Source organism: Triturus cristatus, chromosome 5_2 (assembly GCF_964204655.1).
Source record: "Triturus cristatus chromosome 5_2, aTriCri1.1, whole genome shotgun sequence".
NCBI classification, from domain to species: Eukaryota; Metazoa; Chordata; class Amphibia; order Caudata; family Salamandridae; genus Triturus; species Triturus cristatus.
In genome coordinates, this window is record NC_140588.1 from 454,135,048 (window position 1) to 454,147,113 (window position 12,066).

General features: G+C 42.5%; 1 protein-coding gene across 1 annotated transcript in view; it reads right to left on the bottom strand.

Annotated features, from left to right (window-relative positions):
- MRPL32 (mitochondrial ribosomal protein L32) overlaps positions 1-12,066 on the bottom strand; it is a 65,726-nt gene that overhangs the window by 36,452 nt on the left and 17,208 nt on the right. The window contains exon 2 of the mRNA XM_085607423.1: positions 3,406-3,587. Coding sequence (XP_085463549.1) covers positions 3,406-3,587 — 182 coding nt within the window. The remainder of the gene's footprint in view (positions 1-3,405; positions 3,588-12,066) is intronic.

A 12,066-nucleotide genomic window follows, 5' to 3' on the forward strand; every position in this document is an offset into this window, starting at 1 on the left:
TTTCAAATGCAACAAGTCTGTCTTCTTTGTCTGACTTCCTAAATACCGCTTTATTTGTAATCATAACATAACTGTGTGCACCTTATGAAATTCCAGAAAGCAAGGGCACAGCCATCTCTGCTTGCACCCACCCTACATGCAGTTTTCATTATAAGGCTATTCATTATGTGACTCCTACCTTATTATCACTGTTCCCTCATCAGGTTTCCCACATATTTTTAGGTCTCGCCTAGCGTTGCTGCGCACATGCGTAGCTCGCTCGGCGAGATTTAATGCAGATGATTACTTTAATAAAAGGGCTTTAAGCCCTGCCCCTCATTTCCATTGGCTGGCGTTACCGTTTTTGCTAAACGGTGGCCAGCCATTGGAAAAGAGCTATGTATGTTGCCTCTCTTTGGCTTTTTGTGCCGGCCCGCTTGGACTGCCTCGCCTGCTTTCCGTTCGTCGTAAGCGTTTTCTCATCTTTATGGGGCCAGGTGCTTTAAACACATGGCCCCATAAAGACAAGCTCCGGTGTGATCCTCTTTTGTTTTCGTTTCCTTTTGACTGGAAAAGTTGTCGCACCAAGTGTTCTAGTGTACCCTGAGAGCTGGTTGACGCTGCGAAGGATGACGAGCTGGACGTCCGAAGCACGAAAACAAGGCCATTAATTCCTCAATTAGACGCGCAGACACTTAAACCCCATGACTCGGCTGCCAACGCAAGGCCTGGCGAACTGGGCATTTGACTCCAATAAACTCTGCCTCGCACTTCACCACCGGCTTCCAAACCTGACAGGATTGTGTGCACTCCCCCCGGCAAATACTCAGGCCCTCGGAGACCCCGTGTTGGTACACGGACCCGTGGTCTGCACAGGAACAATTACTCCTACTTAATACTCTTACTTCCGTCCACTTAAAACCAGACTCCTAATTAAAATCTCACTCGCTCCGCACCACTTGCCAAATGCAGCATTATCAGACGCGCGAGCTTCACACCCAGGAACAGGCGGCCTCCCGGTGACACATGCAGGGCAGCTGGCAGTCTGGGCATGTCCCAGCGCCGTCCTGCGCGTGCAGGTCACGACTGCTTGCAACACTGACAGTGCTCCCGCGGCAGCTCTGCAGCACCTGTTCATGCAGGGCCCCTCATAGTGTTACCTCAGGCGCGCCACCCAAATCAAGTCAACCTCTAGGATGGCTTCAGGAAAAAGGACACCAGCACGCTGTATTTCTTCAGACACTTTCAGCTGTTGCTGCTTGCATTGTTATGGGAAAGTAAAAAGAAAAAAGAAAAAATTTTAAGCCGAGAATCCATTAGCAGTGAGATGCTCCGTATGCGTTAGATGACGCAATTAGAACTGTAAGCCCCAGAGAAGCCTGACAAATGGCACTATGACATATGCCATCACCAATTATTACTAGATTTTCAGCCAACAGCAAGTTGAATTGTCTCTCTTGTGGTTTTGCTTTTAACAATGTAATTATGGGCTCAACACCACAGCTTAATTGAATATAACTATGTTAAGGGAATGTAAACATTTATGAAAAAAGGTTTTGGTCAAAATACACTACACTACATACTAAATAAATGTTATTTTAATATGTTTTTTCACAAGTGATTTTTGCAAAAGATGTTTTGGAAAACAATATCACACGGAGTCATTGCAACAGCAGTGGAAGGACGACTTCTTCAAAGAACAGGACAGAAACAGTGCAAGCTTTCCTCCTTCGCGGAACTGGTACAGTTCGGACAGCAGCAGCGCAGGCTTTCTTCATCACAGGACACATACAAATGAGGGGGCAGTACTGCAAACTTTGCCACCTCAAAGAACTGGTCCAGCAGGGCAGTAGCAGCTAGACTTGTATAAGCTTTCATCACTCATACATTTACAGTTGAGTCAGGAGTGACAGGTAGCTTACAGAAAGATCTCTGGATCTGGTGATCTACTCACTGTGAGGAACGTATGTGTGGCTGAGTGAGTGCATATGGGGTTCTGACAACATCCTCACTTAAGTGGTATTTCACATCAGCATCCTGAAAGGTCTACAGCAATCACTGCCAGACCTGCTGTATGTGTTCATTCTTTGGTTTGCGGTGTATTAAGAAGTTTGCATAACCTAGTCAGTCATTATTATTTGCAACTGTCCAGCCACAGCCTAACTATTCTGTAGATGGGCACTCAATAGCAAATCTCTTGGAAAAGGTTTTAAATGCATACGTTCCCTCCAGCCATGGTGTTGAACTTGTTCAAAATGTTGTGGGCCGCCACTTTCTTGCAATTTGAATTTCATTCTGACCTGCAGAGGTAGACAAACAATGCCATTAACCTAACAGAAAACCTCCTCTAGCTGCAGGCTAAGGTACTCAAGGGAATGGCACACACATCAGCGCCTAGATATCCTCCCAGGCGAGTTGTGTGCTATACAATTACACATAACATAACACACTGAAAACCAACAGCCGACCAACATGCAGTCAGACAAATAAGACTTAAATGGAAAATCAATCTTTTATCCAAAAAAACATTCTTGGAAAGATCAATAGAGTATTACCAGAAGCCGAAGGCATCCGCTACAGAAAACAAGCATTGGCTTAGCCAGTAGGTCTCGTCTTTGGGACCTTATAAGTGTTTAGCCATGCAACAGTTAGTGTTGTTGCACTAAGGATATTGTGCTGCATAAATAAATACTTATAAAGGTCCCAAAAGCGAGACCTATTGGCTATACCAATGCTTGTAAGTCCATAGATTTCGTTTTGCTCCAAACCCTCCAGGCACTTTCTTTGGTTTGTTCTCTTATAAGCACAGCATTAGATTTCTTTAACCCGCTTTTAGTACTTATTCGGTTTGACATTTTGGCTTTCCTTCTTGGTAAAAGGACATCCACAATGTTTAATTTTTTATGGTCCGTCTTGACAGCACAGCTGTTGCCAGACAATTGTGTGAGAATGACAAGAAGAGGGGTTTTGGCTAAGCCCACATGTTGGGAGCCAGGAGTACCTTTTGTTTGGGCAGGAGTTGTGTGCTTCCACAGGGGAAAAAAGGCTTGACCTTCATACAGCTGTAACCATTTTGTTTATTTATCCAGCTGCCCGAGCTCGAACTTTCAGGGGCACATACCAGACACTGAAATGCTACTAAAGTCTTAGATAACTAGATAATGTATGGTGGTGCTCTGTAGCAGCAGCACAGATGGGAGGAGAGAGGTCATTAATGTACATAGATTTTTAGGTCTAGCTTTACGGTGCATTCGTAAGCCAGACTTATCTGCATTGCCAATGCTGGTTTTAAATTACATTTATGTTGAAAAACGTCTGCATGTGCTGCACTTTGGGAAGGAATGTTGAACAAACATTACATTTTGAAGCACAAGTTGGCATTGTAGGAAACAACAGAAAAGCAGATGCCCCAAAAAAGAACTTTACCTTTAATTTCTCAAGTTTTTCTACAGCTCTCCTCCTAGTGCGGTTGACTTCAATTGTACGTCTAGACTTGGGTGCTGCCATCCAAAAGATGCTGTCTAAAAAACTAGGGTCTTCTTCTGTTTTAGCAACGGATCCTTCTTCCAAAGAAATACAGTGTGGGGGTTGCAAAACCAATGCAGGAGCTGGGTTAGAAAAAGAAGAGAAGCAGAAATAAATATAGTATCGTTAGACCATCCTATTTACTAGCACTCACTTTAAAGCGGACACCAATGAGAGAAATCTTCTGCTGGCAGGGAATAACCATCACCTTTCAGGTAAGTTGAAAGGATATAACTTCATAATTCGTGGATAATATGAAGCAGTTTTATACAGTTTGTAGGGTACACGCTTTGCAATGTTTAAGTACTGTACGCTTTGCTATCCTTCATTCATTGTTTTCTACCGTACATGATTTTACTTGTATTTTGATGGTGAATGGCTGATGAGCAGAATCACAGAGGGCCCGATTAAAAACAATTTTGCTGCAACTTACTTTGTTGTTCTCCAGGTTTACGTCCAAAATCCAGGCGTATGCTATACCAAATTAGCAGTGTTTCTAGTTACTTTCAGTCACTTTACTACCATGAAAATTTGAACGCACGCCAACTACTTTGAACTTCAGAAGAAAATTAAAAATACTATTTCCATATGAAATGATGCTTACCAGATGGAATATGTTCAACAAAAATTTTACAAATAAATAAAATAAAAAAAAGGTTACCACCTTATACTCCTCTGCACAACATCATGCATACACAACAAAGGTGTTTGGAACAGGTTTTCATACCACACATGCTACAACCAACAATTACAAAAGGGGTCACGCTATAGACGTCATCTTTCAGACCAAGCACCTGAAAATCAAGCACTGGCAAAACCAATACACCAGAACCCGACTCTTAATTGATTACCAACTCAAATACAAACTGGTCACATTCTATGAGAATCTATGCAGAACCCAAAACACAGCTGTGGCACAGAAAGAGGGCACTGTATCACAGAAATGTGTGTCGCGTTGTGTGTCAATTGGCATCATTAATGTTAACACAGCACAATTAAATTCCCAAAATAACTTTGAATAATCAAGAAAAATGTATTGAGAAAAAAGGAAACAAAAATGGTTAAAATCTGAAAAAGGGAATCAGTAGTATGCATTTTTCAAGAGTTACGCACCCATAGGAACAATGCTCATGTAGAAGTTGCCTTCAGTCTATGTACACTGCCCAAAAACTGTGACCAGGGATTACTGTTGCATCACAAACAAAACGTTACTAGATACAGTTGTGCATCAAAAAGGCTGGGCAGCCAGGGGGGCAATCTCCCACTCTGGGGCACTTAAAGGTCTTCAGTTTTCTTGGTACTCTTCTAGGGAACTTCAGTCGCAGCTCTAGTGGGACACAGGCCGCTCTGCCGCTGTGTAATGCAACAATCAAAAGACCCAATTCTAGAAAAGTCACTCCCTGTTTCTCTTACAGGTCTACGGTCTTCAAGTCACTAGGTCTCTTTCCAGCTAGGATTTATCAGCGTTCAGTTACATATGGTCAGTAGGGGCTTCTTCAGAGCCTGAAGTAATTCTGCGTTTTGAATCAACAGAGCAGCAACAGTGTGACAACCACTTGACCCCAGGACAGTAGTTCCTGGGTCTGGGTGCCAACAGGACTTCTTCAGTCTGCTTTCAGGCAGAATCTTCTTTTCTTCTAGAGGTTTCTTCCCAGGACCAAAGATTTTCAGAGGGAGTGTTGGTGGCAAGGTGCTAGTCTTATTCTGTGCATTAGCCAGTGATAGGAGAATTCCCTATAACTAATCCTCAAAACTTTCCTGCAAACTCCCAACCTCCTTTTTCAGAACTTCCTTTCTCAATTTACTGCAAACCCTCCAATGGTCTCTCATCAAAAACACTTTGGCATTTCTCCATCAGCAGAAGCCTTGTCCTCCCTTCTAGCCATTACAATATGGGGATAAGGTATTTCCTCTTGTATCACTGCAGGTAGAAAGCGGACTGTGGCTCAGGGCATGAATGGTTTTAGTTCCTCACAGCACCCAATTTGGAATGGAAGGAATATATGTTAACACTACCCTTTGTTTTGCCAACTGTTAATGGCCACCCGCATATAACCAAGTTTGGCTATCTGGTAATTGTTGACACCACTTTATCCTTTGTGTTCCCAAGGGCAGTTAAATTGTCCTCCTGGAGGACAGTTTGAGTAGCAAATCCGGAATGTTTATTCCAGTGTCAAGAGCAGGACTACAAGGCAAACCAGTTCTAAACCGGTTTGCTGTCAGGCAGCACAAAGCACAGTATTTGAAAGCCATTTTCAATTAAATGAATCATTACTGAATCCGATTTTTAAGTAAAAATAGATTTGAATTAAAGTTCTGGCATTTTCCCAGGCGAAGTTACAGAACATAGGCTTTTAATCCTAACTAGGACTACTCATGAAAAACATTTTACAACAGTTCAATGTGGTGAAACACTTTCCCTTACTTTTTAGCATTACCCCACTTTTAAATATGAAGCATCCAGCCCTATAGAATTTCAAAGCCCTCTTTATTGATAACAAATAATTAATATAAAAAAAAGGTTTTCCTACGCACAAAAAACTTTAACTTGCCCTGTGCCACTACAGAGGTTTTAAAACTGCTGCCCAGAGTGTGTGTAATGGGGTTTTCTGGTGTCATACGGTTTGGTCACATATGTGAGTTTTGTAATAACACTATGCAACCCACACATGACATTTAACTTTCACGCCACTAGTGCATTTTCTGTGCCACATTAGTGGTCTTCCTGGAATTCTAAATAGACCAATTGGTAGAAACCAATTTAAAGCTACAGTTTTGGGGACTCAGTACATGGTGCACTGAATGGCGGAGACACACAACACATAGGCATAAAACGAGATAAATCTTTTAGAAAAAGCAACAAAAAAAACCAACATGGGCAAAAAAGTGGATTCCCTACATGACAGGTCTGGCGTTATGTTATGGGATGTGTTTGGTGATGGCTGTATAACTTTCGATGTGTTGCAGTCAGCTTCATACAAAGAAAACCCCCACATAAGGCAACATCTTGGTCTAGAATATGGAAGCTGGGAGAAGGCCCTTTTGATGAAAAGGCATTAGCTAAGTTAGTCTTTACCCTAAAGTCCTTCTGCTGTATTACAATTGTGGCAGTGAGACTACCTCAAGACAGCCGCCTCTGCTGGGATCCAGGATCCCACCCCTGCGGCAGCGGTCTTAATATGCTGGTGGTGTCAATTCCGGCACTGCCCAGCATATTACGACCTGCATATCCACCGCCCATTTCATGACTTAGACTCCGCAATGAAATAGGTGGCGGAAATGCAGGTAAGCAAGCCTTATCAGGGCTCCAGGGCAAATCTGGCCAAGGGGGTGCCTGCAGGAGGTGGGGCACATGTTATGCCCCCTACAATTGCACCTTCGTGTGCACACTGTGTGGCATGCATGACATGGTGCATGCAATATCGTGCACATACGTGCTGCAGACCCTCTTGCGGAGGCGGTATGCTGGTTAGGGTCGCTTATGAGCTAAACAAACCAGCGGCCGTGACATTGCCGCCACAACTCCCGCCCACCCTGGATTTAACTCAAAATCCAGCAGGCATGTTTATCACAGGCTTGGCGGTCTTCCTGGGATCGCCGCGGTGGCTGTCCCAGAGGAAGACCACCAAACTCATAATAAGGCCCTTAAACTCTACTTCAGAAATGTGCACTGTCCACCTGTTCTTCCTTTGCATGATGCTCTACTACTGGTACAGTATCAACCAGCAAACTGAATACAGCAAATGGAGACCAGTAAGAGGTCAATGAGATGTACCTGCCCAACAGTGACAAAGAAAATATGGCTGTGTTGAGTACAATTTGTCTGAGGAGGAAATAAAGATGCCGGGCAATAAAGTACTTGTAAGAGCAGTGGTGAAAATACTCCATTCCAACTGTGCAATTTTAAAGCAAAAAGTAACTGCAGGACATCAAAAATCACACGCAAAATCTCTATGCTGAGATGAGATGTGTCTTTGTATTGTTAGTCTGCCTAATATTTACACGTACCTTTGCAACGCTAATCTCTGCAAGAGGTTTTTCATTATTTTTTTTCTTCATATTCTGCACTACAACACTACGTATTAAAGACCTGCAGATATGTGACGGTGTGTGAATGCATGCACTGATTCAGAAAGGCTGACGAAGGTGATCGAGAATTAACCTGCCTGATTTCTAGAAGCACAGGCTGACTGTCTCCATGTGGTCATACTGGTGATATAGTGGAAGACAGGGTGTAAGATCATGTTTACGAAGGAATAGCCATGCACTTTGAGGACCAAGAAAGATGTAGTAGGTGTGGTCTATATATTAGCTTCCGTCAGTGTGAGGTAATGTGCGATACCAGTAGTTAGAAGATAGGAGGCATGCAGTTCCTGTTGTAGATTCTCAACCTCTGACTAATAGCAATGTGGCTGCTGTCAGTGAAGTAAAAATGGTGAAGATGCATGGTTTCTATTGTAAAATCTGAAAGGCAGAATCTGTGCATACTTTATTGTTGTGGCAAGATACAAGAAATTAAAAGTTGTATCCCAATAAGGTTAGTTTCTTTCAAATTGAGTTTGCATATTGATAAGTCAGAAATGAATAACCATGATTATACCGTCATAGCATGCTAGGATAACGGCATGCCCTACACGAAGCAAAGTAACAGTGTCTTGCACTGTGCAGTTGTAGTGTCTCATACCACTTAGTAGTCATACTTATCTGTAATTTTCTTTTTATTTGTGACTTTATAAAGTTCGGACATGACCCAGAGGCATCAGAGCACTTCACAATAAACCCAGAACACATTAATAGCAAATAAGACAATATACAAGCACATTAAAATGGAGTGAACGCCAGGCTAGCCTTTCCCAGGAGGTAGAGTACTTCACACATTCATAGCAAAACCTAGCATTGAAAAGCAGGTGAAACAGTACCCTGTGAGGGTCATCAATAGTTTATGCAGGTGGAGGTTGGTAAGCGATTGACGGGACCAAGAGAAGGTAGGAGTGGATTAGGCCAGGTGTTGATCAAAGAGAAGAGCTTTGTGGTCTCTTTTTAATTTATTTTCAAGGTGATATGGCGTGGACAGACAGAGGTTCAGCAGGAGGGAGATCCAGATTCTTGCAGACCTTCCAGAGGAGGACTGGTTCATGTATCGCTTGTGTTTAAAAGGTGGTGTTGGGGGGGCGAGGAGTAATTGAGCGTTTCATGAATCTAGTTTGAAGCCTGATATTTTCAGTTTCTTTGAGGTATGAGGGCAAAAGGGAGTGAAGAGCTTTACGAGTGGTGCAGACAAATTTAAATTGAGCTCTCGCCTCTACAGCAAGCCACTGAATGGAGCGTATAATGTTACGTTATGTGTATTTGTAAAGCACACTATCATCCACGAGGGAATTGTGGGGCTGAGTAGGGGTGTGTGTGTGTGTGTGTGTGTGTGTGTGTGTGTGTGTGTCTAGCCCTATATGGGGTAGGTTGGTTAGTTGAAAAGGCAGGTATTCAACTTCTTGTGGAATTCAAGAAGAGAGAAGGAGGCTCTGATGTGGAGCGCGAGGTTGTTCTTCACATTAGGAACGATGTAAGAGAATGTCCGTCCTCCTGATCTGGTTCTGTGTATGCATGAGTCCTGCAGAGCAGAGGTGTCTGGATGGTTGGTGGGTGGCGATGCAACTGTTCAGGTAGGTGTGTCCAGAGTTGTGGAGTGCATTGAATGTGTGTGAGAAGTTTAAAATGAGCACGTTTGTGTATTGGAAGCCAGTGTAGTTCCCGGAGGTGTGATGTGATGCAAGTTCTGTGTGGGAGGTTGAGTAGTAGTATGGCTGCCAAGTTCTGGGTGGACTGTAGTTTTCTAGTGAGTTGCATGTTGATCCCAGGATAGAGGGTGTTCCCATAGTGCAACTTGCTGGTGACTAGGGCATGAGTGACAGTTTTTCTAGTGTTGCTTGGGAACCATTTGAAGATCTAACCTATCATCTTCAGGGTGTGGAAGCAGGATGCAGTGACCGCCTTGACTTGTACCGTCATGCCAAGTTTGTTGTCGATGAGTATTTTGAGGTTCCAGGCATGGGTTCTGGGTATGGGTCTGAGTTCAGCTGGCCACCAGTTATAGTCCCATGGTGAGGTGTCCTTGCAGACGATCACTACTTCAGTCTTGTTTGATGCAGCACTGCCATAGAGGAGGTTCTGTGTCCAGTTGTTTATAGTAGCAATTTGAATTCCTCACACACACATCCAATGAACTCCACAAATAGGGAAGGCGTGGATGAATTTCTTGTGACCTGTCACAAAGTGGGCTATCGCATATAGGACTGATCTTAGTGGACCTAGATGGATTTTGGTAATGCCGGAAAGGACTGATATTCTATAGTCTAGCCACCAGGGGAGCATGAGCGCCTGGACAACAGATTTGAGATCTTGTGATGGGATGAGTTTCCACAATTCCCCAAAGCAGTCTTAGCTGGAACTGAGCATTCTTAGCCATGGAGGAGATATGGCTCTGGAGGTTAAGATAGCTGGTAAGGGTGAATCCAAGAGATTTGTCATTCTGAAAGATGAAGGGGTGGTCGTCGATATCCGGGAGGAGTTTCACTTTTTCTTGGACAGAAGAGTTAATTTTTATTTGGGTAGATGAGAAGAAATTCTGTTTTTGTTGGGTTTAGTTTGAGGTCACTTTTCACCATCCAAGCCTAAATTATTTTTGAGAAGTTGGCTATGCAAGTGAAGTCTATTGGGTATTAGACCTTCAGGTAGATTTGAGAGTCATCAGCGCATAGGTGGAACAGGACTCATGAGTTCCAAAGGATCATGCATAGGGGTTTGTGGTAGTGGTTGAAATGGGAAGGAGAGAGAACCAAGACTTTGTGGACCCCTGTTCCTTGTTGCAGACTGACTGGATCTGTGACAGCATTCCCAATGTTTACTATATGCCATGAGACTTAAAAAATGCTCTTAAGTCTTTAGATACTGTATGTTGCCTCACCTGATAGGTTGGTGTTAAGCTGATGGTTGGAAAAAAAAATGTTACCTCTTAGCATGATATCATCTCTATTACAAAGGGAACTAGGAATAGCCCACTTGCTCAATTTGCGTACATTTACACACTTCTGTTCTCTCCCTTTTGTGCTGTCATCTCAGGGGCAAAACCATTCCATGGCTTCAACTTGCTTCAATTAACCATTCTAATTCTTTGGCAACGGCCCATGTGTCTTGTAAGTGTATTTCTTACCTTGCTCACTTTTAGTTGAGCATCTCCTTTCAATCTTACTTTATGCATGTAACCCTTCAATCATTCCAAATGATTGAAGAACAGCTCTAGAAATTCCTCCTCAGATGTTACCTCTTTCCTTGCCTCAAGTGATAGTTATCTACCCTTCGCCATTTCTTTCAACAGCATGGGGGGGGGGAACAGAGTGCACTTCTAATTAAAACAAACTTTCCAGAAGGTCTACCTTTCTCTGGAAAGTTTACAAAATATCCAAATGTTTGATCAGTTCCACTTCAAAATACACGGGGAAAAATGCCAGGTTTGTCTAACTTCACTCTTTAATATTATCCTCATTCATTTACCTGGATATTAGGGCCAGTCTAGCTCCTTAGTCTAACATTTCTCCAGCTGTATCTTCTATCTTTACTGTGTTCAATGATCCAATCTTTATCTCAACCACAATCTGGACAAAGTCTTTTTTCACAATCTGTGCTTTTATGCATTTGCTCACTCTTACAAATTTTGGAAAAATTACATTTACATTCACATTGTATGCATATCACTTTCCAAGCTGGATATTCTTTGCTGTTAGTGATGTGACCAAAAACCCCACGTCTACAACATCTTCTTTGGAGATTTTGAGACAGTCCATTGTGTGTAGGTTTAAGTTTGCCTACTTGCTTCATGCACATTAACCCTCTATTCTTCACAGGCATTACAATGTTTTAATTTTATTGGTTTTAACAATTATCCACTGAGAGATCGGTCACGGTGCCATAATTCATCTCTTTTCCAAAGTCACAGCCTAAAATAACCGGATCCCTTATTTAATTTTCACCTTTGTGTTAAAAATTGCAGCTCAAGGCTACCTTTCTTAGATCAGTTACATATTCCTCTACCACTTTCATGTTCTTTTATCAACACAAAATCATTCTAAAACAGTACATATGTTTGGTAAATAGTGCAAGTCAATATTTTTACATATAATCATACTAATTTATCCCACAAGCATCCTCAAAGAAAGATATGAAAAAATCTCTAAATAATATAAATGCAAAGATGTCTTTTTTCTGAACTCAAAGTTGACACATGCACCACTGCAGCTATACAAATGCTAAAACACTATATAAGAATCCTCTACTATGGGGCAGATTTGGCTTCAAGGTCCTGACAAATGCATCAACTGACATCTCTGCCGCCAAGATATTTCTGGTAACAGTTAAGGGAGGATGATTATGTCAACTTTAAAGCAAATTATGGCAAGATGTGGTCAACATCTCTGAAATACTGAGGGTCAGCATGATCAGACCAAGTGTCCATGAATCACCAAGGCCATTTTGAGACATTGAAATCAGCCAGAAAGTGGCAGGAGGTCA